Source organism: Mustelus asterias, chromosome 8 (genome assembly GCF_964213995.1).
Source record: "Mustelus asterias chromosome 8, sMusAst1.hap1.1, whole genome shotgun sequence".
Taxonomy (NCBI): Eukaryota; Metazoa; Chordata; class Chondrichthyes; order Carcharhiniformes; family Triakidae; genus Mustelus; species Mustelus asterias.
The window spans coordinates 77980981-78005264 of record NC_135808.1 but is presented as its reverse complement, the minus strand read 5'-3'; the positions used below and the strand labels follow the sequence as shown (position 1 = coordinate 78005264).

The following is a 24284-nucleotide window of genomic DNA, read 5'->3' as shown; positions in this document are numbered from 1 at the left end:
CATTTTAATGAATTCCCTCTTGCATCAATTTTTCAACATAGTTCTTGATTTATGAAGCATGTTCCCGACCACTCTGGGCTCCAGGTAACGGATTGATGTTGCTAGCTTAAAACAAAACTGGAAAGAAAGGAAATTCTAAAATTAAGTGGGTAGGTGTAAGTCATCAACAGTTGGATTATTTTACAAAAAAAATGAATGTATGAAGAAACTGTTAGGGACTTGAGGAGAAATGTCTTACAAGATAATGCTTTGTATAGAACATAGAGGTTTTTGATCTAATTTGTTTTGAACTTTTACACTGTATTTACAACTTTTTTTATTCAAAGAGAGAGAGAAAATAATATGTTAATTGTATATGATTTATGTTTCATTGCATATGGGTAGTGAACATTAACTGGGCATTCACTTAGTGCCCCTATAAATAGACAAAGACTGAAACTGTGAATGTTGAGTTAGGAGGTGCCTGCTTGTTATGTGTATCTCTGCAAATAAATCTTATAAATGGATGCAAAGATTGGCTTCAGTTCTATCTTTTATCAGCTGGATTTTTGGAGTACAACATCAGGAAATGCAGAATTGTCAGAAGTGCCATCTGCAACTAATTGGTGACGTATCTTATTTTGAATCATAAAATACTCCATATTTTAATGATTGATCAGTTCAAATTGATTACTGCATAGCCTGGAGCAACCATTCTTGATGGAACACCAAATGTTATCAGGCTCCAACTTTCTGGGGCTCACAATTTATACACTTTGTATGACTGACATTTTTCTGTTCTCTTGAAGCTTCTAATTACATTTAAGAGAAAATACAGATGACCCAAGACAACTTATGGGATATTAAATTTTTCTCAGCTCATTGCTGACTGGAGAATAATGGAGAAAAGACAATCTGAAACATACATGTTGATGCGGCAACTAATCAGCTCAGAAATGGAGGAATAATATTTAAGTATGGTTTATCTGCGATATAAAAAAACCTTGATTAATAGCCTGGGAGAAGGGGATAGAAGTAACCTTTTTTGGATTTCTGACCAATCTTTGGAGTGTAGCTCTGTTGTAGCTGAGAAAAAAAGAAAGCCTTGCCCTTATACAGTATCTTTCCTAACCACTGGATGTCCCAAAGCACTTTACAGCTAGCGAAGTACTTTAGAAGTCTGATCAGAAACACAGCAGCCAGTTTCCACAAATACACATAAAATGTGCGAATAGCCAATCAATCTATTTTCGTGATGCTGATTGAGGGATACTTCTCTGCTCTTCTTCAAAATCGTGACAAGTGGTCATTTACATCTACCTGAATGTGTTCTCCTTTTAACATCTCATCCAAAAGATTTCCAACAGTGTGTACTCCTTCACTACTGCGTTGTAGTGTCAACATTGATTTTCACATTCAAATTCTGGAGGGGGATTTATACCCAAAACCTTTTGACTTTGAAATGACCAACCAAGCCAGAACCGACACGAGCAATAATGTTGACTAACAGGTCCACAATCAGAGTTTTCCTGACAGGGAAATGTATATTAGAGCCTTTTGCTAGTTCAATAGTTTACATGGCTGGAGCCAAATGTTTTTTTTCTCATAATCGCATTTCATCAACATGTAAAAGTGCACTGTACCACAAGGAATTGTTTATGATTTTAGACTTCTATGGTTTTGGAAGATATTGAGTCATATACATCATCATCTCATTTAATATGGTGTGCTTTGATCTTGCTTCAGTTTAAATTTATTTCTTAATAAACCTAAATTGAGGCTTATAGCTGCAGATATACAGTCTGCCAGAATGTTATTTTTCTTTTGTTCATGGGGCTAACCTATAATTTACACTGTATACTTCATCACACCTCTTTCCCCGATTTTGTATAAAATCAAGTGTCAATTCATAATGGAATTGTGGGCCTGCCTACAGAGGCTACCTTTGCAATCATTGGACATGGAAAAAAGTATCTGGAGCGTATCAATATTGTAATAGTCTGTGTAATAGTGTCGGATACTGTATTGCCAAAGGTGCAGTCTTTTGTTAAAATAGGAAGTGGAGGTGGAAACCAAAAAGTTGGGGTGGGAAAGTCGTAATACAGTTGTTTTGTGGAAGAATGAGACAAAATATGTTGAATAGCTTGTTTGTGTAATCCAGCCTCACACATGAAGAGGGTCACATGGCTGATTTACCAGATAACTGCTGGCACCTGCCGAACTATATCCTACATGAATCAGCACCTTTGACAGAGGAGACGTAAGCACTCTGCACAGCTGCTTTTATTCTGTCTCATTGCATTGTGGTTACTGTTCAAGTATAAGTCATGACAGTGACTGTTCAGCAGACTAGTCAACCACATGGAAAAGTTGCAACAGATTCTCTTCTCAGCTCAAGTCACACTGCACACAATGGGTGGTGATTACTGATCATGAACGTGATTTTTTCCCTCCCTGGCCTACAGGCACTGCCTCACTAATTCAGTGCCGCGAAAGGATTGAACTTTGAAAACTCTGCTGTTTTGTATGGACAGCTTTAATCATCCTGGTACAGCAGTGACATTACTAATTCAAAACTCAATTATCTAGCACACATGTAATTTTAAAATGACTGTATTTTCCTGAGCAATTGCCAAATAATCAGTTAAGGCTGAATGTGTGATTAATGTGACTTTTGCCTGGAGTGGTCCTTTAATAAATAACCAGTGAAATTATGCGCAATATCAATCATGTTTGTAAACCAGCTGGATTCATATTGGGTGTCAGAGAAAACTGAAAGTCAGCGCTTTAAAAACAATTACTAAACATCAGCATTAATGAGATCTGGGGAAACATATGGTGCTGCTTTTTGTCTGTTGTGACTGTTCAACAGTGAATTCTAAATGTTCAGTTTGACCTGTAGTGACTTCAGTTCCACTAACATGGTCAGATCAGAGGTTATCAGGACCAACAAGGAAGATAGTGTAAATAAAAGGTTAAAAGGATTTATATGGAAAATAAGGCTGACATGACAGAATGAAGCCGTAAGTATGGATGGTATGCAAGATTATCTAATCTTCATAGACAAGAAATGCAAAGGCAGTGTATATTGTTCTGCTTAGCCAAAGACAAAACAATTATGTTTTAAGATTTTAAAATGTTTCGCATCTAATTCAAACTCACCAACTCACCATTGAAATTTAAAAGCAAAGACAGAAAATGCTGCAAACAACAGCTTAATCAGAATCTGTAAGGTGAACAGTAAAGTTAACATTTCAGTATTGAGTCTCCTTCAACAACTGAGTCTATTTAAAACTGTTCAGATTATTGAGTCCATCAAAGTAGATTCAAAAGCCCCATTTCATGTCCTCAAGGTAAAGAAGGTGGGATGAGCAATAAATGTTGGCCTTGCCAGGAATGATCACATCCCATAAAAAAATTATAAAGACATTGGGCGGGATTTTTCGGCTTCGCTCGAGCGAGAAATTCCCACCTGAGGTCAACAAATATTTCCGTTGTCCGCCCCTCGCCTGCTCCAATTCGGTGGCGGGCAGAGCGGTAGAGTTCCAGTGCCTTTGATTGAAAATTCAAGTGACATTTGTCCAACTTACAATGCTATATTTCATTGCTTTTAAACTAACTTAAAACATTATTTTATATATTTACTTCCTTCTTACACCAATTTTCTCTTCCTCCAAAGTCCTATATCTCTCTCTGGTCACCATCTCTCGTCCCCATCTCCCCCCAAATGTCCATCCCCCCAAACCAACACACACACACTCACCTTCATTCAGCTTGAAGAATCATTTGGATTTGAAACATTAACTCTGTTTCTCTCTCCACAGATGCTGCCAGACCTGCTGTGTTTTTAAGCATATTCTGTCTTTATCTCAGTACAGTACTAGCTCTTTTGCTTTTTGTCACTTATATCAATGATTTGAATATAAATGTACGGGGCATGCAGATGACACAAAAATTGGCCACATGGTTGTTAGTGAGGAGGATAGCTGTAGACTGAAGGAAGATACCAATGGACTGGTCAGGTGGGCAGAAAGATGGCAAATGGAATTTAACCTGGAGAAGTGTGGGGTGTTGCAATTGGGTAGGTGGACAAGGCAAAGGAATGCACAATTAATGGGAGAATACTGAGAGTTGTATAGAAAGTGAGGGACCTTGGAAGAAATATCTCTGAAGGTAGCAGGGAAGGTTAACAAGTTGGTTAAGAAAGCATGTGGAATTCTTTCCTATATTAGCCTAGATATAGAATATAAGAGCAAGGAGGTTATGCTGAAGCGATATAAAGCATTATTTAGGCCACAACTTGAGTACTTTGTGCCGTTCTGGTCACCTCATTACAGAAAGGATTTCAGGGAAGGCGATGGCCTAGTGGTATTAACACTAGACTATTAATTCAGAAACGCAGCTAATGTTAAGGAGTCCCAGGTTCAAATCCCACCACAGCAGGTGGGGAATTTTACTTCAATAAAAAATATCTGAAATTAAGAATCCACTGATGACCATTAAACCATTGTCGATTGTCGGAAAAACCTATTTGGTTCACTAATGGCCTTTGTGGGGGGAAATCTGCTGCCCTTACCTGGTCTGGCCTACATGTGACTCCAGAGCCACAGCAATGTGATTGACTCTCAACTGCCCTCCAAGGGCAACCAGGGATGGACAATAAATGCTGGCCAGCCAGCAATACCTCTGATCCATGACTGATTAATGAATAATAAAATTGCACTCGCGAGGGTACAGAGGAGATCATAAGATATAGGAGCAGAATTAGGCCATTTGACTCATCGAGTGTGTTCTGCCATTCAATCGTGGCTGATATGATTCTCATCCCCATTCTCCTGTCTTCTCCCCGTAACCCTTGATCCCTTTATTGATCAAGAATCTATCTCTACAAGGATTTTGCCACAACTGGAAAAATGCTGATATGAGGAAAGATTGGATAGGCTGGTGTTGGTCTTCTTGGAGCAGAAGAAGCGGAAGGGAGATTTGATTGAGATGTACAAAATAGAGTAGATGGAAAGGGCTTATTTATCTTAGCAGAGAGGTCAGTGACTTGGGGGGATTGATTTAAAGTGATTGGTATGAGGATTAGAGTGGAGATTAGGAAATATATTTTCACCGAGGGTGGTAGGGGTCTGGAACTCACTGCCTGAAAGGGTAGTAGAGGCAGAAACACCTCAACCCAGATAAAATGTGTCTGGATATGCCCCTCAAGTGTTGTAACCTGCAGTGTTATGGACCAAATGCTGGAAAGTGTGATTAGGCTGAATGGTTCATTTTTCGGCCAGTGCAGACATGATGGGCCAAATGGCCTCTTTTTGTGCAATGCATTTTCTATGATTCTAACACATTCAGGATCCTGGACTTTATCATTGGCATTGAGTACAAAAGCAAGGAAGTTATAATAAAGTTTTATAAAACACTTTTGTCTCAACTGTAGTATTGTGTCCAATTTTGGACACCACACTTTAAGAGGGATGTGAAGGCTTCAGAGAAAATGTAGAAAAGATTTATGAGAATGGTTCCAGGGTTGAGAGACTTCAGTTATGTGGATAGATTGGAGAAACTGGTGTTGTTTTCCTTAAAGAACGTTAAAAGGAAATTTGTGAGGATCTAGACAGAGTAGATCGAGAGAAATTGTTTAAATAGGTAGAGGGACTGAGAACTGAAGGATACCAATTTAAGATGATTGGCAAAAGAAGCAATGGTGAAATGAAGAAAGCCTTTTTTACACGGTGAGTGGTTTCAATCTGGAATGAACAGTTTGAGAGAGTGGTGGAAGAAGATTCAATCATGACTTCTAAAAGGAAATTCGATAAGCACCTGAAGAGAGAACATTTTCAGGAAAGAGCAGCAAAGTGGGACTGGCTGAGTTGTTCTCGTAGAGTTGGCATGGACATGATGGACTGAATGCCTTTATTCCAGGCTATGACATTATTATTCTAGCTTCTCTACATCTAGTTGTCATTTTAATTGCCAATTAAATTCACTATAGAATGTTCAGGCTGATACTGAAAACCTTATTAGTTACTAGATTAATTCCTACAATATCAAACTGCTTATCCAGTCCAGAAAGGGGACAATTTAAACTGTGGAGTCTCATTCTTTCACATAGTAAATTGTTGTCAGAGATTTTTACAGTTTAAATGTTAGGTTTTACTTACCATTCTCTTATTTCCCTTTTAATTCAGATGTTCTTTCCCTCATCGTTTCTTTTCTGTACCTGATTTGTAAGTATTGAATGGCATAGCAGGCTCAGGGCATCGTGTGGTCCACTCCTGCTCCTCTTTCTTACGTTCTTTGTTTTCATTTAAAAAGCAGCTCATTATTCAGCCTGAGTGTCACTATTGAATTGTGGAAGAGTTGGAAAATCTGGCAAAATCATGCTGAGCAGAAAGAGATATCTGGAGGGGTGGCTTGGCTTCTCAACAGTTTGGTAGTTTTGCCAGCTCTGTATTGGGTATTAGGATTAGGGTATGCATCAACACCTGGGCAGTACAAAGTAAAAGGAAGCTGCAACTTCCTTTAAAGAAAATAATTTTGGAAATAGAGGGATATTCTTCTTCTGCAACAATGAACAATCCACTTTTTCTTTGAGCCCGATTTTAACTCTGTGTTTTGAGTGAGTCAATCTCCTGTCTTTATTGCAGCTGAATCTCTGCTAAACATCAGGTTCCTGCAAATTTATGTGACACAGTGGCAAGAGCCATTCAATAGATTTTATGTTTAGTACAGAGATTGTGCAACTTAAAATAGGCAGTGTAAACCCCTGGATTAAAAGGTTAGGCAAGTTGACCATTGGGTGTGAACTTACATTAATTCAAAGTGAATTAAAATAGTTTTTTTTACAAAAATCATTATAAATGTCTGAAACAATCTTCTAAGAAATGTAGTGAAGACAATGATGTTTGAATTCAAAGTGCAGTCCGACACTCACGAGGCAGAGTTAGGGTACCAGAGCAGACAACCTGAAGCAGCCTTTTAGAGATTTTCGGTATTTTACCATCCTTAGTTCAGACGTCACAAGCATTTTTCAGAGGTGGTTCAAATTTTTTATGCTCAGTTTAAATGTCCGTAATACACAACATTACAACTAGATGTCACTGTTCTGCACTAGCTGATGTTGCGGTGTGATATAATTCTGACAATCAATTAAAGCAGTCCTCTTGTCTCCATAACCAGGGCCCTAGAGTTTAGAAATATCTCTGCTAGTTGTAAATGTGTTTTGGATGGTCTCGCCCAGTTCTTCCAGGTCCCAAAGATTTTTTTGTCAGGCCGGTGGGAAAACTCATCATCATATTGAGTCTCTGATCTGTCCCTAGAGGGCACATCTCACTTACCTAGAGAGCAATATATGTACATTTGGAACTCCCAAATGTACATATATTGTTAGATTTTAACCAGCTAAAATAGAAATGCTTTTCGGAAGGGCGAATTTACGTGGACAAACAGCAAGACTTCCACGTGCTTGTGCAGAAGGGACTACCCTACCTGTTTGGGCATTGATTTATCTGATTAATTGTAGTTGAGTGGAGTTCCCATCTCAACTTCCCTTAAGTTTTATTCACTGAAAGATTCTGGCTCGGCAATCATCAACACTAACAACAACAGCAACTTGCATTTATGTATTGCCTCCACATAGAAAACTATTTTTAAACACTTCACAGAACCACGATCGAACAAAAATGGACAAGAGACCAGAAATAGAGCAAAAGAGTATTGAGATAGGGATGAAGTCATTGAGGGATTTAAAGACAATTAGAATTTTAAATGTGTTGCTTGAAATCTAGTGTGATCGTTTCTGTCTTACCGGAATTCAAATATTTCTTTTAAAGTTATCAGTTTCTGTGGGCCTGAGGCAGGGGTGGATGAGTGGATCAGTGAAAAGGATACTGCGTTTGTGGTAGAAGCCGAAGACAATGGCTTCTGTATTTCCAATGTTCACCTGGAGAAAATTACAGAACACAGGGAGTGGAGGGGTCAAGAGAAGCAGAGTTAGGAAGCTCATCCCTTGTCTTTGGATATTACGATAAAGGGCAGTGTGTAAATGAGGAAGTGGAGGAGGTGGGCCAAGGATAGACCCATCTGGGGCTCCAGAGGTAACATCGTGACAGGAAGAGAAGCAATTATTGGAGATAGTCTGGCTACCATTTGATAGCTGAGTGTGGAACTAATCGAGGGCACTCCCACTGAGTTGAAGAGTAGTGCCCTGGAATATTGCAGAAGTGCCTCTTTCAGATATCAGATTACCCATTCGACCACGAGAGTCAATTTATTACTAAACATAACAGACAGATGTGTTATCTTATAACCCCCTTGACCTTAAAAAAAGGGCCCCAGTTACCTCAATAACTCCTTGGAGGAGGATAAACACTAACCACTCAGCAACTACTTTACCCTTTGCTAAATAGACAGCAGCCTCCACTATTTCCTAGTGGCATTGGTGAGTAGCACGATTTACTAAAACGTTCCTGATCGCAGCATGGACACAAGCCAAAAAAGGTGAAATTCGGCCCTGATGAGCGGTCATCCAGACTTGAAACTTTGGCTCTATCCTCTCTCCACTGATACTGTCAGACCTGTTGAGATTTTGCTGCATTTTCTGGAGCTAGTTAGTATTTGTTCTCATGTCCAGCCTGCAGTGCGCACCTTTCATTTTAGATATTGAATCCACTGCAATATCTCAGGTGTATTCATCATGCACATGGCACAGTGGTTAACACTGTCACCTCACAGCGTCAGGAACCCAGGTTCAATTCCAGCCTTGGTCACTGTCTGTGTGGAGTTTACACTTTCTCCCCATATCTGCATGGATTTCCTCCAGATGCTCCGGTTTCCTCCCACAGTCCAAAGATGTGCGGGTTGAGTGAATTGGCTATGCTAAATTGACCCTAGTGTCAGGGGGTTGATGGGGTAAATGTGTGGGGTTACGGGAATAGGGCCTGGGTGGGATTGTGGTCGGTGCAGCCTCAATGGGCCGAATGGCCTCATTCTGCACTGTACGACTCTATGGTTAATGTAAGCCTACTTGTGACACTAATAAATAAACTTAAACACTGTTTTATCCAGGTTCTTTGGTTAAGTACCCATATGAGCTTGATGTTCCCTTCCAGGCAGCTAATTGACAGATCTTAGAAGTGAACTAGGTATCCTTTAACCCATTGCAATACAGAGTGCATGACTTGAAAACAATTTGAATCCAGATGTGACAAACATTTGCAGTTTTAATCTCTACTGTGTGTAATGGTGACCTTTGGTCGAAGTTGTTAGAGCTGCAGCCAAGAGAAAAAGGGTGTGTCAACCTTTATTCAGAAGATACCATTGACATAGGGGCCAAACATTTGCAATGCTGGAACAGGAAATTCTGTTGGCAAGCAACTTTGCACAGTTATTTATTTTATTGATCAACAGCAAATTTCTTGGACCAATTCTAATTTAATAAGAAACTCTAAGAGTCACGTAAATGCAAGGGAAATTACTTTTTTAATGAAAAATTATAAATTGATTATAATTATGGACCTGGTGATGAAATGTATAACGTTGGAATATGTAATTTCTAAGAATGCAATCTTGTTAGCAGGTTATTTATTATTGTGAGAATCACACATTTTTCAATTTCCATTGAGGAATCTCATCCATGTTTCTATTGAGCATTCCATTCTAGACCATCCCATAGGTCTGTTGTAGATTTTTGATCATTTTAAGTGGGCAACTCTCAGGCTGGTGACCATTCTTAATGTGTAAACATTAGAACATGCGTGTTGGCCGGTTATTTAACTGCACGGGACATCATAGTTAGTATAATCCTTTCCACACCCACTTTCTCCCACATGTGATATTGATCAGCGATTAGGAGTGGGAACCCTCACTGATATTTCCAATTTTCAATCCAGGGATGCCAAATGCAGCCCTCCATTGCTGTCTTGAACTGATATCAGATGCCTCAACACAGACCGGTCAGAAGATCTAATCTAGGTGCAAGTCCACACTGAATATTGTTTCCTTCCAATGTCGCCTTCAAGTATTCACACTTTCCGAAATTACTGTTTCCCAAGGACTGTGGACCTACTGTCATCCACACTGAGTCATCATTATTCGTGTGAAATTATTGGGTGCTCGTGCCATGAAAGCATTTCTTAATCCAACTCTGACGGAAATTCATACCTGGCACCCGTCACTAGTAGACAGTGCCATCCATTGGTTATTAGGAAATTCACAATACAAAATTGAGTCAGATGCATTTTACTTGCGGAGTAATTTATTGAAAAAGATGTTTGTTAATAGTTATACACATTACAGCATATTAAAATATATATAAGTATTTTTTTGAAGGTCAAACATTTCCAGTTTGATTGTAGTTGATGCAAAACCTATTACACGGTTCCCTTCTTCTATTGTTTGTGTTGTGTGAAATGGAAAGACCATGAGAGATCAATTTCAACTGCAGTGCTCCATGTGTAATTTTCTACCCAACAGGACACTATTCATGCGTCATACACAACAGGATACTAGCTGTGTGATCTGTGAATCCTGTCTAACCAATCTGTTCTTGTTCGTTCTGCTCTTGTTCCATTTTTTGGGAAAATAATGAGCATAATCTTTGCTTCCAGACTCCATTTCCCCCTGCTCCCCTGAATCACGAATCCAATTTGGGGAGTTACCTGTCACTCTCAACTGCCTGCTAACAGATTCAGAGCTTCACTGATGGATGCCTAGTGATAGGCTGTCATTCCTATCCATGATTTCTCTCAAAATTTCAAAATTTTCCTCCTACAGCTTTTGATTGGGTCAACCACACCATCCTCCTCTAATGGCTATCCACCATCGCCAAATTTGGTGTGGTTACTTTGCTTGGTTCCATTCTTACTCAACTAACATTAGCAATGATTTCCCTTCCCAAACCTGTGACATTTCCTTGGGAATTCTCCAAGGATTTATCTTTGACCTCCTCCTCATTTATCTGCTCCCCACAACCATGCCTGCCCAACCCTGATCACGACATCATCCACAGACATGTGGTCAGGTTCCACATATATGATGACGACATCCAGCTCTGTCTCTTTTACTCCTTTTGTGACCCCTCTACTGTTGACATCCAGTCTTGGATGATCTGCAAATTCCTTCAGTTAAACATTATGAAGTCCAAAGCCACCATCCTCAACCTCCTCTAATTGCTCTGCATCCTTGCCACTAATTCTTAGCCCCAGCGACTTGGGTTAACCAGATATTTGGCATCCTCAGCATTCAATTCAACCCCGAGTTGAATTTTAGGCCCCCTTTATTCTCCATGACAACAACTGCCTATTTCCATAACATTGTCTGTCTCTCCCTGCCTGCAGCTAGAACATTTGTTAACCTCATAATTTAACAGATAGAATGCCCTCCTGTGATTCGCCATCAGCTCTTTTAGCAACCATTTTTTTGGTTATGCTTTTCTGAAGAGCCTTAGGATATCTTTATGATAAGAAACTGTATGAATGCAAGTTGTCATTCAACTACCCTCTCTTCTATCTGATATGCATATGGGTTCTTTCCAGGAAGAGACAACTATTTTACTTCTGCATAAACAAATACGAATGAGACCATTTTCAGCATCTGAGAGAGATCAACTGGCCCTGCACAAAGTCTGTGACCTTCTGTTATGTGTGGATTAGTACAAGACAATATTGTTTCCTTATCCACCGGACTATCAATCAACCTCTTGCTCTTTTCATGCAATTTTAATTTTAATACTGTGGAGCATGGGCTTTAGGTGGGTTGGATTATTAAAGTCAATAAAAATGTTTTGAGAAGCCAGTTGCAATGAGCTGCCCTCCAGTATTAACATGGCTGCTTCAGCTACATGTGCATAACCCCCTTCAAAGAGGATTCATTATTTAAATTGCTGAAATGCAATGAAATTTCACACAGCATTTAAGTTTAACACACATGCATGGGTTTCCTGAAACTTGCCACTGAAACTAAAACTAGAACAGAATCACGTGTCTGATTAAAAATGAGACGATTACAGCAATTGTCATTTGTTCACAAATGCTTTCTTACTGACCTCACTATATCTCCCGACACTGATGTGAAGGTCTGTTTGCAAATTCGCACATTTATGCATGCACACTCTCCCGGATCTTCACAGCAGCAGTAATGATCGTCTCGATTGTTGCTGTGCTCATATATTTCCCTGACTTGATGCTGCTGTGCATTTCTACTGATCCTGGCTTTCATAGAAATGCACATTGCAGCATCTCTTAGGGAATTCCATCAGGGAACTAGAGTCAGGGGAAGACAGGGGGACATACACCTGCTTTTTACCGTATGAGCTGCCATATGGTAAGTTTAAAGGTCCAGTTTGAACGTTAGTGAGTGGGTGAATGAGCAAAAGGGGAGGTGGTTAAGTGAGTAGGGATTAAATGGTGAGGTGAAACACATAGGTGAAATAGGATAGGGGGTAGGTAGCTAGTCAGGTGGGTTGGATCAGGGTGTCAGTTGGATGGGTAGTTGGGGGGGTTCAGGATAGGTAGTGGGAGGGTGGAGTTGGGAGGGAGTCAGGCCCCGTGAGGAGGGGATAGTCAGGTGGATGAGTCATCAGGCTGGGTCAGGTCAAAGTGTCAGTCGGCGGTCAACAGGGTGGCTGTGGTTTTGGAAAGGGTAGTGAGATCAGGGTGGAGGGGGTGGGCAGTTGTGCCAAGCCCAGCAGTGAGGCACGAATTGCTCAAAGCCACCTCCATTGAAATGTTTTAGGGATGTCCTTAAAGGATCCATGAAAAGGTCAAACATTCTAGTGACTCATGGTGACCATCCAAAATGGAAGAAGCCACTGAACGCAGGTAGACTTTTGGGAACATGTGGAGACAAAGTCAAGGTGCCAGAGTACAAAAACCTCAACAAAGAAGTAATTTAACTGACCCTCCAAGCAATGTCTGTTCCATATATGGTACAGTCTTCAGATAGTGCTTTGGACTTAACAGCCATCTCAGAACACGTTGACTGGAGTTACTGCCTGAGAAGAGAGACCTGTGAGTGTTATTTAATTTAAATTTATACTGTTATTTCTTTGATATTTAATGAAATGTCATGTTGCAAGTTATTTCAATTAGTACAGTACTGCACATACAGTATTTCAACTGATACAGTGGACTTTCCTGTGACCAATATCTGAAGAACCCGAGGTCCAATTTTAATGTGGATTTCAATGGGAAACCTGTGATTCATTTAATCACAGGTTCCCCATTGGGGGGGGGGGCCTCTGGGGGAGATAGGTTGGGATCGGGGGGGTTCCCACTGCACTTGGGATCAATGACAGAGGGAGAGAAGCCAGCAATTGGGGCTGGCCATCGGCATGGGGTGGGGCTAGTTGGTTTGCCGTGCGGTTCAGGGCTACGATGGTGGGGTTCGCGGCTACAGTGGGTGGGGTCGGGTCTACAGTAGGTGGGGTCGGGTCCATGGTGAGGGGGGGGTCAGGGCTGTGGTGGGGGGGGTCAGGGCTGCGGTGGGGGGGGGTCGGGGCTGCGGTGGGGGGGGTCGGGGCTGCGGTGGGGGGGGTCGGGCTGCGGTGGGGGGGGGTCGGGGCTGCGGTGGGGGGGGTCGGGGCTGCGGTGGGGGGGGTCGGGGCTGCGGTGGGGGGGGTCGGGGCTGCGGTGGGGGGGGTCGGAGCTGCGGTGGGGGGGATCGGGGCTGCGGTGGGGGGGTCGGGGCTGCGGTGGGGGGGTCGGGGCTGCGGTGGGGGGGGTCGGGGCTGCGGTGGGGGGGGTCAGGGCTGCGGTGGGGGGGGTCGGGGCTGCAGTGGGGGGGGTCAGGGCTGCAGTGGGGGGGGGTCAGGGCTGCAGTGGGGGGGGGGTCAGGGCTGCAGTGGGGGGGGGTCAGGGCTGCAGTGGGGGGGGGTCAGGGCTGCAGTGGGGGGGGGTCAGGGCTGCAGTGGGGGGGGTCATGGCTGCAGTGGGGGGTCAGGGCTGCAGTGGGGGGGTCAGGGCTGCAGTGGGGGGGGGGTTGGGGCTGCAGTGGGGGGGGGGGTTGGGGCTGCGGTGGGGGGTCGGAAGATCGCACAGCCAGCAATGCAGGATCGTGGGGCTGGTCAGCAATCGGAAGGCTGGCAGTGCAGGTTACTGACAGATTGGCGCATGCGCAGTGGCCCACTCAGCGCTATGCTGCCGGCCTCGCCAGCAGGAATAGGCCCCGCCCACTGAATTTCAGCGTGATTCACGCGAGGACACTCTGTGATGCACAGACTGTGGGAGATTCATTTTGAACATCCCACTGAAAAAAAGCAGCGAATTTACTCCAGTTTGTATGCAAATTCGGCACTTAGAATTTTTGGGGGCGATTTCCACCCAATATTCATTCATGCAAGGCAATTGTTGCAGACATCTGATAAACAGCCAGCTTATTTAAGTTTCACCTTTCTTGCTGCTTTATCTCTTCCTCATTCCCTGTTCCCTCTGATTCATAGAACAACAGTGAATGAGGCAATGGTGCTGAAATCCCTTTGCTGCTCTTCCTTGCATATTTGCTGTAACGAAGGGTCATCCTTAGGGCGGCATGGTAGCACAGTGGTTAGCACTGCTGCTTCACAGCTCCAGGGTCCCAGGTTCGATTCCCGGCTCGGGTCACTGTCTGTGTGGAGTTTGCACATTCTCCTCGTGTCTGTGTGGGTTTCCTCCGGGTGCTCCGGTTTCCTCCCACAGTCCAAAGATGTGCGGGTTAGGTTGATTGGCCAGGTTAAAAATTGCCCCTTAGAATTCTGAGATGCGTAGGTTAGAGGGATTAGCGGGTAAAATATGTGGGAGTAGGGGCTGGGTGGGATTGTGGTCGGTGCAGACTCGATGGGCCGAATGGCCTCCTTCTGCACTGTAGGGTTTCTATGTTTCATCCATACTCTCCCCACAGAAGCTGTCAGACCTGCTGAGATTTTCCAGCATTTACTGTTTTTGTTTCAGATTCCAGCATCTGCAGTGATTTGCCTTTATCTTAGTGACCAAGAGACAGCTTATTTAATTCTCACTTTTTTTTTTGCTGCTTTATCTTTTCCTCGTTCCCCTCTGATTCATAGAATAACAGTAAATGCTTCCTCCTTTCCTTCCTTGCCTGGACTATTGTTGCTGAGGGGCTCCAGGGGCCGAGCGGAAGCACGCGCACTGACGTGAGCCCGTGCGTGAGCAGGCGCGCGCTGGCAGTCACGTTGTCTTTTGGAAGGAGCGCGGAGAGTTGCTGCAACATTTGTATCGAGTGAAGGGGGGAGGAAGCAGGTGAGTGAGCGCGAGACTGGCCTCTCACTGTGGCAATGGAGCGGGCGTCGCTCGCTACAGTGTGGCCGCGCGACTATAGAATGGATACAACGAGGAGCCCCGCACTGCTGCTCATGTTGATCACTGGACCCATTCATTCACCCTCCCTTCCCCCGCGACCCATTCACTCACCCTCCCTTCCCCCATCTTTTACCCTGACCTGTGTGCTGGACTCGGGCCACCTTCCGGCCACACAGAGAGCTTTCACCAGGCCAAGGAGTTTCTCTTCTGCTCAGCTGCTCGTCAATTGAAATTCTCCACTAACTTCCCTTTTCCATGTCATATTTAAGGATTTGATTTTTTTTTAAAAAGACGTGTTTTCCTTGGTCCCTGGCTTGTCTGAACTTTTTTGGTTGCAACATAACGTTTTTAATACAACACCGCAATTTTCTGTATCCAGCGGGCCATCAGTCTTGTATTTTTCTTTCGAGCGGAGTGCTGGATGAGTTGAGGTTGTTTGGAAGCTCCATTCCCTGTTTCTGTGGGTGATTTCTCTTCTGGCTCTTCTTCCCGCGGCAGGAAGCTAATGGCGAGTGGGACGGGAATGTCGCTTCGGGGCCGGCGTGTTTCCGCGAAATCGCTGGACGAAGACGGGGCGAGGAGCTCGGAGGGGCCCGGTGATGGATACGTCCGATCAGTGAGTAATGGTGAGTGGAAAGCCTTTCTCCTCCCTCGCCTCCGGTACCGGCCCTTTCACAATGGAGGCGTTCAGCTTCAAATCCATCGTCACCATCACCATCTATCTTTAGAGAAGAATGCGAGGTGATGGCAAAGGTGGTTTTGTTTGTTTCGGAGGCTTTGGGAGGTGGAGTGTACATCAGATTCTGGTGCCGAAAATATTTCACATGACTTGTGGCGAGAGTGAATATCAATTGAGTTGTACGAGCCATCTGAGTCGGAAGCAATGTTCAATAGAAATTGCTACGGCAACAATGTATTAACCTTTCACTAACCTTAGTAGGAAACTCCTTGTATACATAGGCAAAATGCAGTTAAATTGACTTCGTCTGTGTTTATTTCATTGACCAATAAAGTAAAGAATTAAGATATCAACTGCACAAAAATGGTTAAAGTATCCATGCACAACATCGCGCCCAATGTGACTTCTGAGATCACATGCCCAACAATAATCCGCTCTGCTGAAGGGTCATCCAGACTCCAAACGTTGGCTCTATTTTCTCTCCACTGATGCTGTCAAACCTGCTGAGATTTTCCAGCATTTTCTGTGTTTGTGCAACAATTATAGCTATTCCTCATTTTTCGTTATGAAATCAGAAGTCAGCTAATCATATCAGGATTGCCAATTAGCTGCAGTGGCCTCATATATTGGATAATATTATTAGTATTAGGCTCTTTGTACATGAAGTAGACCTTTTTGCTTTGAATCCCTCTGCCAATATTCTAAAATTCAAATAGATCTCCTGAAACACAAACTTTAAAAAAAAAAATTTGATCATGGTTTGTGGCTGTTGCTGGAAAGGCTTGCGTTGTCCTTGAAGGTGGTGCAGTTCTTCTTGAACTGCAGTCCATGTGGTGTCGGTCGCCACCCTCCTGTGTATTTAGGTAATGAGTTTCAAGATTTTGACTCAGCGGTGAACGAAGAATGGCAGTGATTATTGTCTCGGGTCAGGATGGTGTGTGACTTGGAGGGGAACGAGAAGGTGGTATTGTTCCCATGTGTTTGCTGCCCTTCATGGTGACAGAGGTCACGGTTTAAGATGTTGTTGAAGAAGCATTGGAGCATTGCAGTCATTGTGTATCGGTGGTGGAGGTAGTATATATTTAAGATGGCTGATGGGGTGCCAGTCAAATGGACTGCTTTATCCTAAATGGTGTCAAGCTTCTTGAGTGTTGTTGGAGCTGCACTCATCCAGGCAAGTGGGGAGTTCCATCACACTCCTAACTTGTTCCTTGTAGATGGTGGGCAGGCTTTGGGGAGTCGGGAGGTGAACTTCTTGCTGCATAAATCCTGCTCTTGTGGCCACAGTATTTATGTGGCTGGTCCAGCTAAGCCTCTGGTCAATGGTGATTCTAGAAAATTGTTGGTGGGGGAAGTCAGCAATGGTCATGTCATTGTATATCGAAGGGAGATGGTCCGGTGTTGTTTGCTGTTGGAGATGGTCATTGTTTGCACTTCTGTCATGCGAATGTTACTTATCAGCCCAAGCTTAAATCTTGTCCAGGTCTTGCGCATGCAGACGCATAGTTTTATGTATCTGAGGAGAAACAAGTGGAACTGAACACTGAAATCATCAGTGAACATCTTCACTCCTGGCCTCAGTTGGACAGAAGTTAGTTGATTGAAGCTTCTAAAGATGGCTGTATTTGTGAACACCGCCCTGAGGGGCCCCAGGACTGGTATCCTGGCGATTAGGTGACCGTCCAACCAGGGGGAGCATTTTTCCCTTGATTCCCATCGACTTCAATTTTGCGAGGGCTCCTTGTTGCCACATTCCATCAAATGCTCCCTTTGATAATGGAGGTCACTCACACCTCTGCAGTTCAGCTATTTTATCAATGTTCAGGAGCCAACTGGTCCTGATTGAACCCAAACTGAACATTGAGCAGTTTATTTGTAAGTGCTGCTTGAAAGCCCTGTTGACCGTACTCTTCATCCCTTTCATTGATTATTGAGAATAGATTGATGAGGTTATAATTGGTCAGATTGGATTTGCCTGCTTTTTGTGGACGAGATGCACCTTAACAATTTTTCACTTCGTCAGGGAGGTGGTAGCTTGGCGAGAGGTGCAAATAGTTCTGGAGTATATGTGAAATAAATCAAATTGGCTGAAGACTGGCATTTGCAGTGATAGGGACATTTGTAGAAACTGAGATGGCTTATCCATTTGACAGTTCTGCTGTTTGCCTCACTCTTGTATTTTGCACTTTTGGGCTCCACCATCATTGGTCATGGGTTGTTCAGGGAATCACCTCCTCTGGTCAGTTTAATTGTAGATCGTTCATCTGGCAGGACAGAGTTTTGATCTAATCTATTCATTGTGGGATCACTTGGTTGTGTCTGTAGTATGTTGCTTCCGCTGTTTAACATGCATGTAATCCTGTATTGTAACTTCAAAATTGGCATCTGATCCCATACACCTTTGAACCAAAAAGGTCTTCTGCTTTAATAGTAATGAAAAAGTGAGGGATATGCTGGAACAGAAATTAGATTCTAGTATCCATGGTGCCTCATGAATGTCCAGTTTTGAGCTGTGAGGTCTGGTCTGAGTCTATCCCATTTAGCATGGTAGTGTTAGACCACACAATGGAAGAGGCCCTCTGTGAAGATGGGACTTTGCCTGCTCAAAGAATGTGTGTTGGTCGGTGCTATCACTACTGTTGTAGGCATGTGCATCTGTGACAGTTATATTGGTGAGGATGAGGTCAAGTAGGTTTGCCCTTAAGTTGATTTTCTCGCCATCTGCCACAGGCCCAGTCGGCAGTTATGTCTTTCATGATTTGGCCAGCTTGATCAGCAGTGATGCTACTGAGCCATTTTTGGTCATTAGTTGGTATAGTCACCCGAGTACTTTTGTTCCCTTACACCCCTGAGTACTTCATGCAAATTGAGGCAGTAGGTGCTAATGAACTGAATGTTTCCTTTTCCATGGCAACCAATGCCATGTGATGACATGGGGCAGCAGTCAATGTTGAGAACTCCTAGCATTACTCCCTCACAACTGTATGCCATTGTGCTGCCTCTTTTGGTGGAGCTGTTTCCACTAGTGGACCAGGGCATACCGGAAGATGGTGATGGCGGAGTCTTGAATATTAGCTGAAAGATTCAAATGATTTTGAGTGTGACTATTGTGTTCCTTGACTAATTTTCCAATTTTGGCACAAGTCCCCAGTTGTTAGTAGAAATATGACCTCGAGTATTGACTATTGTTTGTCACCCCACACACCAAAATATCTAGCAACATTAGACTGTAACTAGCTATTTTTAACGTTTATTTACAGGTGTAAATTAAAATGGCCATCTTCAGTGGCAAATACACTTGCACTACACAAGTGCAAACAATGACCATAATTTCTGCAAAAAATGATAAATTCTGGGTTGTTGAGGTCACAGTGTAGACTTTGGCGAAGAGTATTTGACCTGTTACACAGTCATTTAGCTATTATCAGCTCTATGGTTTCAAATTCCTAACATTTTGCTTGTAAATCTGTTTGAAATAAAAGATTTTGTTAACATGCTTGGCAGAATTCTTAATGGCTGTGCTTATTCATTGGAAGTATAACAGGGAAGCAACTAATTAATACATTTATTTGTCTTTGTAAGCAGAGCTGCACCTGTGTTAAGATAAACCTGACAGTTTTAGGTATTGGCAACCTGCACCCTTCAACATGGTCACATTACCATTATTTACTATGAAATTGTTCCCAGTTACCTTAATGGTTAAATCCCATGCTTGTAGCAGTCTGGAAGATAAACTGGGATTCCTCTGCTTGCATTTGGAAACTCGGTGAAACACCCAACCCGTTGAACTGAAGACCTCAACATTCAATATTAATATGAGAACAAAATAGGGGGATGCAAAAGTAGGATTGACAATTCGCGGAGATGGTTTGTGACTTTAAAGCTGAAAAAATATTTAAATGTTTTAACATGTCACTGATTTAAACAGGAATCAATGTTCATTTCTGACAAAATGTGATTCCAAATTTTTCAAATGAAACATTTTGGCATTTGCTGCACCTTGATACAGATGAAAAAATTGCATTCCAATGTTTGTCAATCTGTTTGCGGACAATCAATGTCCCTAGCAGACCACTCATGCGTTACATGGGTTTATTTAGCAAAATATTTCATGGGCATTTGTCTAGTGAATAGAATTAAAATGAAGTTTCATTTTTAAAAAAAAACACTCAGAAATGATTACAGCATGTGTGGTTTTCTCTATGTCCATCTCAAATTCAGAAGTTAATCCTTTTATTTAATACGCTGCCATGAGCGTGGCATTGATTGTTCCCTGAAGCCTGTGTCTCTGCGTCATTGGATGCTGAAAAGTGAATGTATGGCTGGACTAGCAGTATCACATCCTTCATCCACTTGGGCAACCGTTTGCCTCTGGGCACGTGGATCTCTTCAATGTAATGACACATTAAAAGCTGTCTTGAGACCTTTGACATTGACAGGACCTGGGGGTGATTGTCAATCTTGTAAACCCCACATCTATTCACAAAGGTAATTGGTTCTAAGGAACCTTGTAATTGACAGCAACACTCCCAGTGATAATTGAGTACAAAGCATTAAGGAAATTAATTTAATAACTCCCTGGATGTTTTAGGGGACCCCTTGAAACCTCATTATGGATCACTGGTTTAGAATCCTGGTCTGTGGTTGAAATCCTGGAATTGATGTTTTTTAGATCTCTGCTCTGCTAGGACTGATTAGTACAATGAGACTTCTGTTCATGCTTGTGGCTTGCAAGGTGATTTTATTCATACATTAAGTACTGCTGGAATATTTTGTCCCTCCCCCAAACCTATCAGGACAGGAGTGATTCATTTTTTAAAAAGAAATTTACAATATTTATTTTCAGTAAACAACCTATTTCCTGCCTGTTTCAGGCAGCCACATATTGGTTGTTTTATTTTGCATTGTTGAATCAATGTTCATAGTGTAAATTGACATGTACAGTAGGTCAGCAGACAGTGAGTTCCATTAGATTGTTCTCATTGTTTAAAATCTCCATTGTTTCATATTTGCCCCAATAATTTCACTTACGTTGTGAATAAGTGGTTTTATTTGGACGTTTTTGTGTTATCAGCACTTGCCAATGATTCATGCAAGTTCATGCCCTTGAGATATACTACTCTCAGATCTCACTCATGCTTGCAACAAAGCAGTGAGTCCAAGTCACAGAGTTTATATTGTGCAAGCCTCTGAATTCTTACCCTTTATCCTCTATAACCTGGATATGTGTGTTGTCCCTCAGTTTGTGAATGCAGTGTTTAGTCTGGAGGGGTATTATAGTGAAATCCTTTTGTAAATATAACTTGGTAAGATTTTGTTCTGCAGGAAATTTTAGTCACTGCTATCTTACAATTGCATTCATTTTTTTGGTATGTTTACACTTGATTTACAATTTGTTGCTTTAGCTTATCATTCAAGCCCATAAATGTCAACTTGATGCTTTTGCATTAAATTAATATTCTCCATCGAGGCTCCTCTTTCCTGATAGCCTAACAAAAGGCTTCACTACCTACTTTGCAATGGATTATTTGAGCTAATTTTTACCCTCTCAAACTCTGTTTCAACAACACTTCAGTTTTCTTCTCTGCCCCTACGTTAATCACTGTTCGTTAATTTGTTAACTTGAGATTCAACTGTACCAGTGCTTGTCTCACCAATCTCCCATCTTCCTCCATTCACAATTTGAGCTCATCCAAAAATCCTGCAGCCATGTCCTAACCTATGCTATGTCTAGTGCAGCCACCATTTTCTGTTCACTGACCTGTCCTGATTCCCAACACCTCCAATAAAAAATTCTCATCTTTAGCTCGAGTTCTTTTGTGGTCCCAGTTCCCTCTTTTTCTGTAACCTCTTTGAGCCCTACAACAATCCAAGAACTCTTCATCTCTGGCTTCTTGGGTATTTTTCATAGGGCAGAGACAGATGAAGGCCAATGTTCTGGAATTCCCTCCTTAAATTTCTATCTTCCCATTTCACAACCCAGTCCTTAAGACCTACTTCTGAGAGTAAGACTTTAGTAAACCTTCCTAACCTGGGTGCCATTTTCTGTCTGATACTTCTGTGAAACATTTTGGGACATTTTTCTCTGTGAAGGGCACCTTAAACATATTGATGCTTACTCAGAATTATCCATGATTATTCTTGAACTGTGTTCAGTCATCCCTTCCTCGTTTCCCCTTCCCACCCCTCTACTTCAGTGTTCATATCTCCCCTTGGAAAAATGTTGAGATGCTCTAGTTGGGTGTAGTTAATGAATGTAACCTGATTCTGACACTTTTTAGCTTGTCAGGCATCTAGCTGAGAGTCCGTTTGACTTTGTTCTTTACAATTGCATATCAGTGTAGCCTGGCATTAAGCTCTTTATTTCACCTGTGAGTTGAGTATTAATGACTGCTAGTTACCCCTCTGGCACCAAAAATGAACTATTATAAATTGAGTCTCATCCCTTCAGATTTCGAATTTCTTGCAGATGTTCATGTCAAACATTAAATTTTCATTTATATTAATTTGCTTTCTTTCGATCCAATCTTTTCCCTTTATAATCCTCTTTCTACTCCTGGCTTTTCATCTAATTCACAATTTTTCCTGTTTATTTTCCGATTTTTAAATCTTCTTGTTTAGGCAGGTAACCTGATGGTTGTCCTGTCCTCTCCATTATTAACTCACTTTGAGCAATATTGTGGGCAAAGTTGTTTTGAGTTGTATTGTGCAGGACAGTTCTAACCAATGGCAAATGTTTAATGCACTGCAACAACAAAATCTGGCCTATATTTGTTTTCTAGCATTCATCTGGCCCAGTTAAAACAGACCAAACTTGAAATTTAAATTCTTTGTTTTATTTTTTAACTTTAACAACATTGCCTTTAGTTAACAGGCCAATTATGGGGAGGCAGCAGTTAGTGGTAATGTCACTGGACTAGTAATCCAAAGTCCCAGTCTAATGCCCTGGCAACATGGATTCAAATCCCACCAGGGCAGTTGGTGGAATTTAAGTTCAATTACTAAATTTCAAATTAAAAAGCTAGTCTAATAGTGCCCATATTGTCATTTAAAAGCCCACCTACTCCTTGAATGTCCTTTAGGGAAGGAAATCTGCTATCATAGTCTGGCCGACATGTGAGTGCAGACCCATTGTAATGTGGTTGACTCTTAAATGTCCTCCAAGTTAGCTAGCAAGTCACTTGGTTATATCAAATCACAAGAAAATCCAAAAGGATTGAAACCAGATTGACCACCTAGCATCAACCTAGGCACTGGAAATTACAAGGCACACGCAGCCCTGTTGACCCTGCAAAGTCCTTCCTACTAACATCTGAGGACTTGCGTCAAAATTGGGAGACCTGTCCCTGACGAGCCAGCGACCTGACAGTCATGCTCATGCAATCCACCCTCACAGGTAATGTCCAATGCATCACCACCACCATCATCTCGGGGTATATCTTGCCCCACCAACTGGACAGATCCACCAGAGGTGGCGGCACAGTGATAGACAGTTAGGATGGAGTTGCCCTGGGAGACCTCAACATCAACTCTGGACCCCATGAAATCTCATGGCATCCAGTCAAATATGGGCAAGGAAATCTGCTGCTGGTGATAACCTATTGTTTCCCCTCAGCTGATGACGGAGTACATTTCCATGTTGAAAACCACTTGGAGGCAGCACTGATGGTGGTGGCAAGGACACAGAATGTATTCTGGGGTGGGGGGGCTTGTTTCTTTCAGTTTCAAAATCTGCATATAATTCAGAGCCTTTAAATGATTTTAGACTGTTACCTCTGAACAGGATGTTTCTTTGTGGAATGGTTTCCTGTGAAAAAAGCATTCTTTGAATTCAGCATGCCTGTAAACATTTTTTGTATTTCATAGATATTTTTCTCCCAAGTTGATATGCTACGTTCTCTCTGTCTTTTGGTTACTTTTGTTATTCGATGTGGTGGACTTTGCCCTAATTTGTGTGCTGTAATGCAAATTTGTTTTGTTAAATTGAGGGCCTTTTTGGGTTTAATTTCCCAGATTACTACCTCTCCACCCTGAACCAGAATACCTTGTGTTGACTTCTTTGGTACCTGCCATTGTGGCCACTCTTCATATATGATCTCAAGCAAATCGTGGCATCATCACAGTTGAGCCCATTGTTGTCCTCTCTTGATGCCATTCCACAAAACTTTCTATCGGCAGTCAGCAGGGCTTACAGTTTTGAGTACCAGTGTAGCCCATGCAAAATTGACCAAATGAGCACAAATTATTGTGAAATTCTGAACATTTGTAAAGCCAATTTAGATAATGCTCATGAAAGAGGCAACACACTCGTGAAAGGTGCAAGTTTCTGTTAG

At 42.3% G+C, this 24284-nt stretch overlaps 1 protein-coding gene across 1 annotated transcript in view; it reads left to right on the top strand.

Annotated features, from left to right (window-relative positions):
* Window positions 1-15179: 15179 nt before the first annotated feature.
* The window catches only part of soat1 (sterol O-acyltransferase 1), a 66937-nt gene continuing 57832 nt past the window's right edge, over window positions 15180-24284 (top strand). The window contains exons 1-2 of the mRNA XM_078218301.1: window positions 15180-15212; window positions 15771-15898. Coding sequence (XP_078074427.1) covers window positions 15778-15898 — 121 coding nt within the window. The 5' untranslated portion in view covers window positions 15180-15212; window positions 15771-15777. The remainder of the gene's footprint in view (window positions 15213-15770; window positions 15899-24284) is intronic.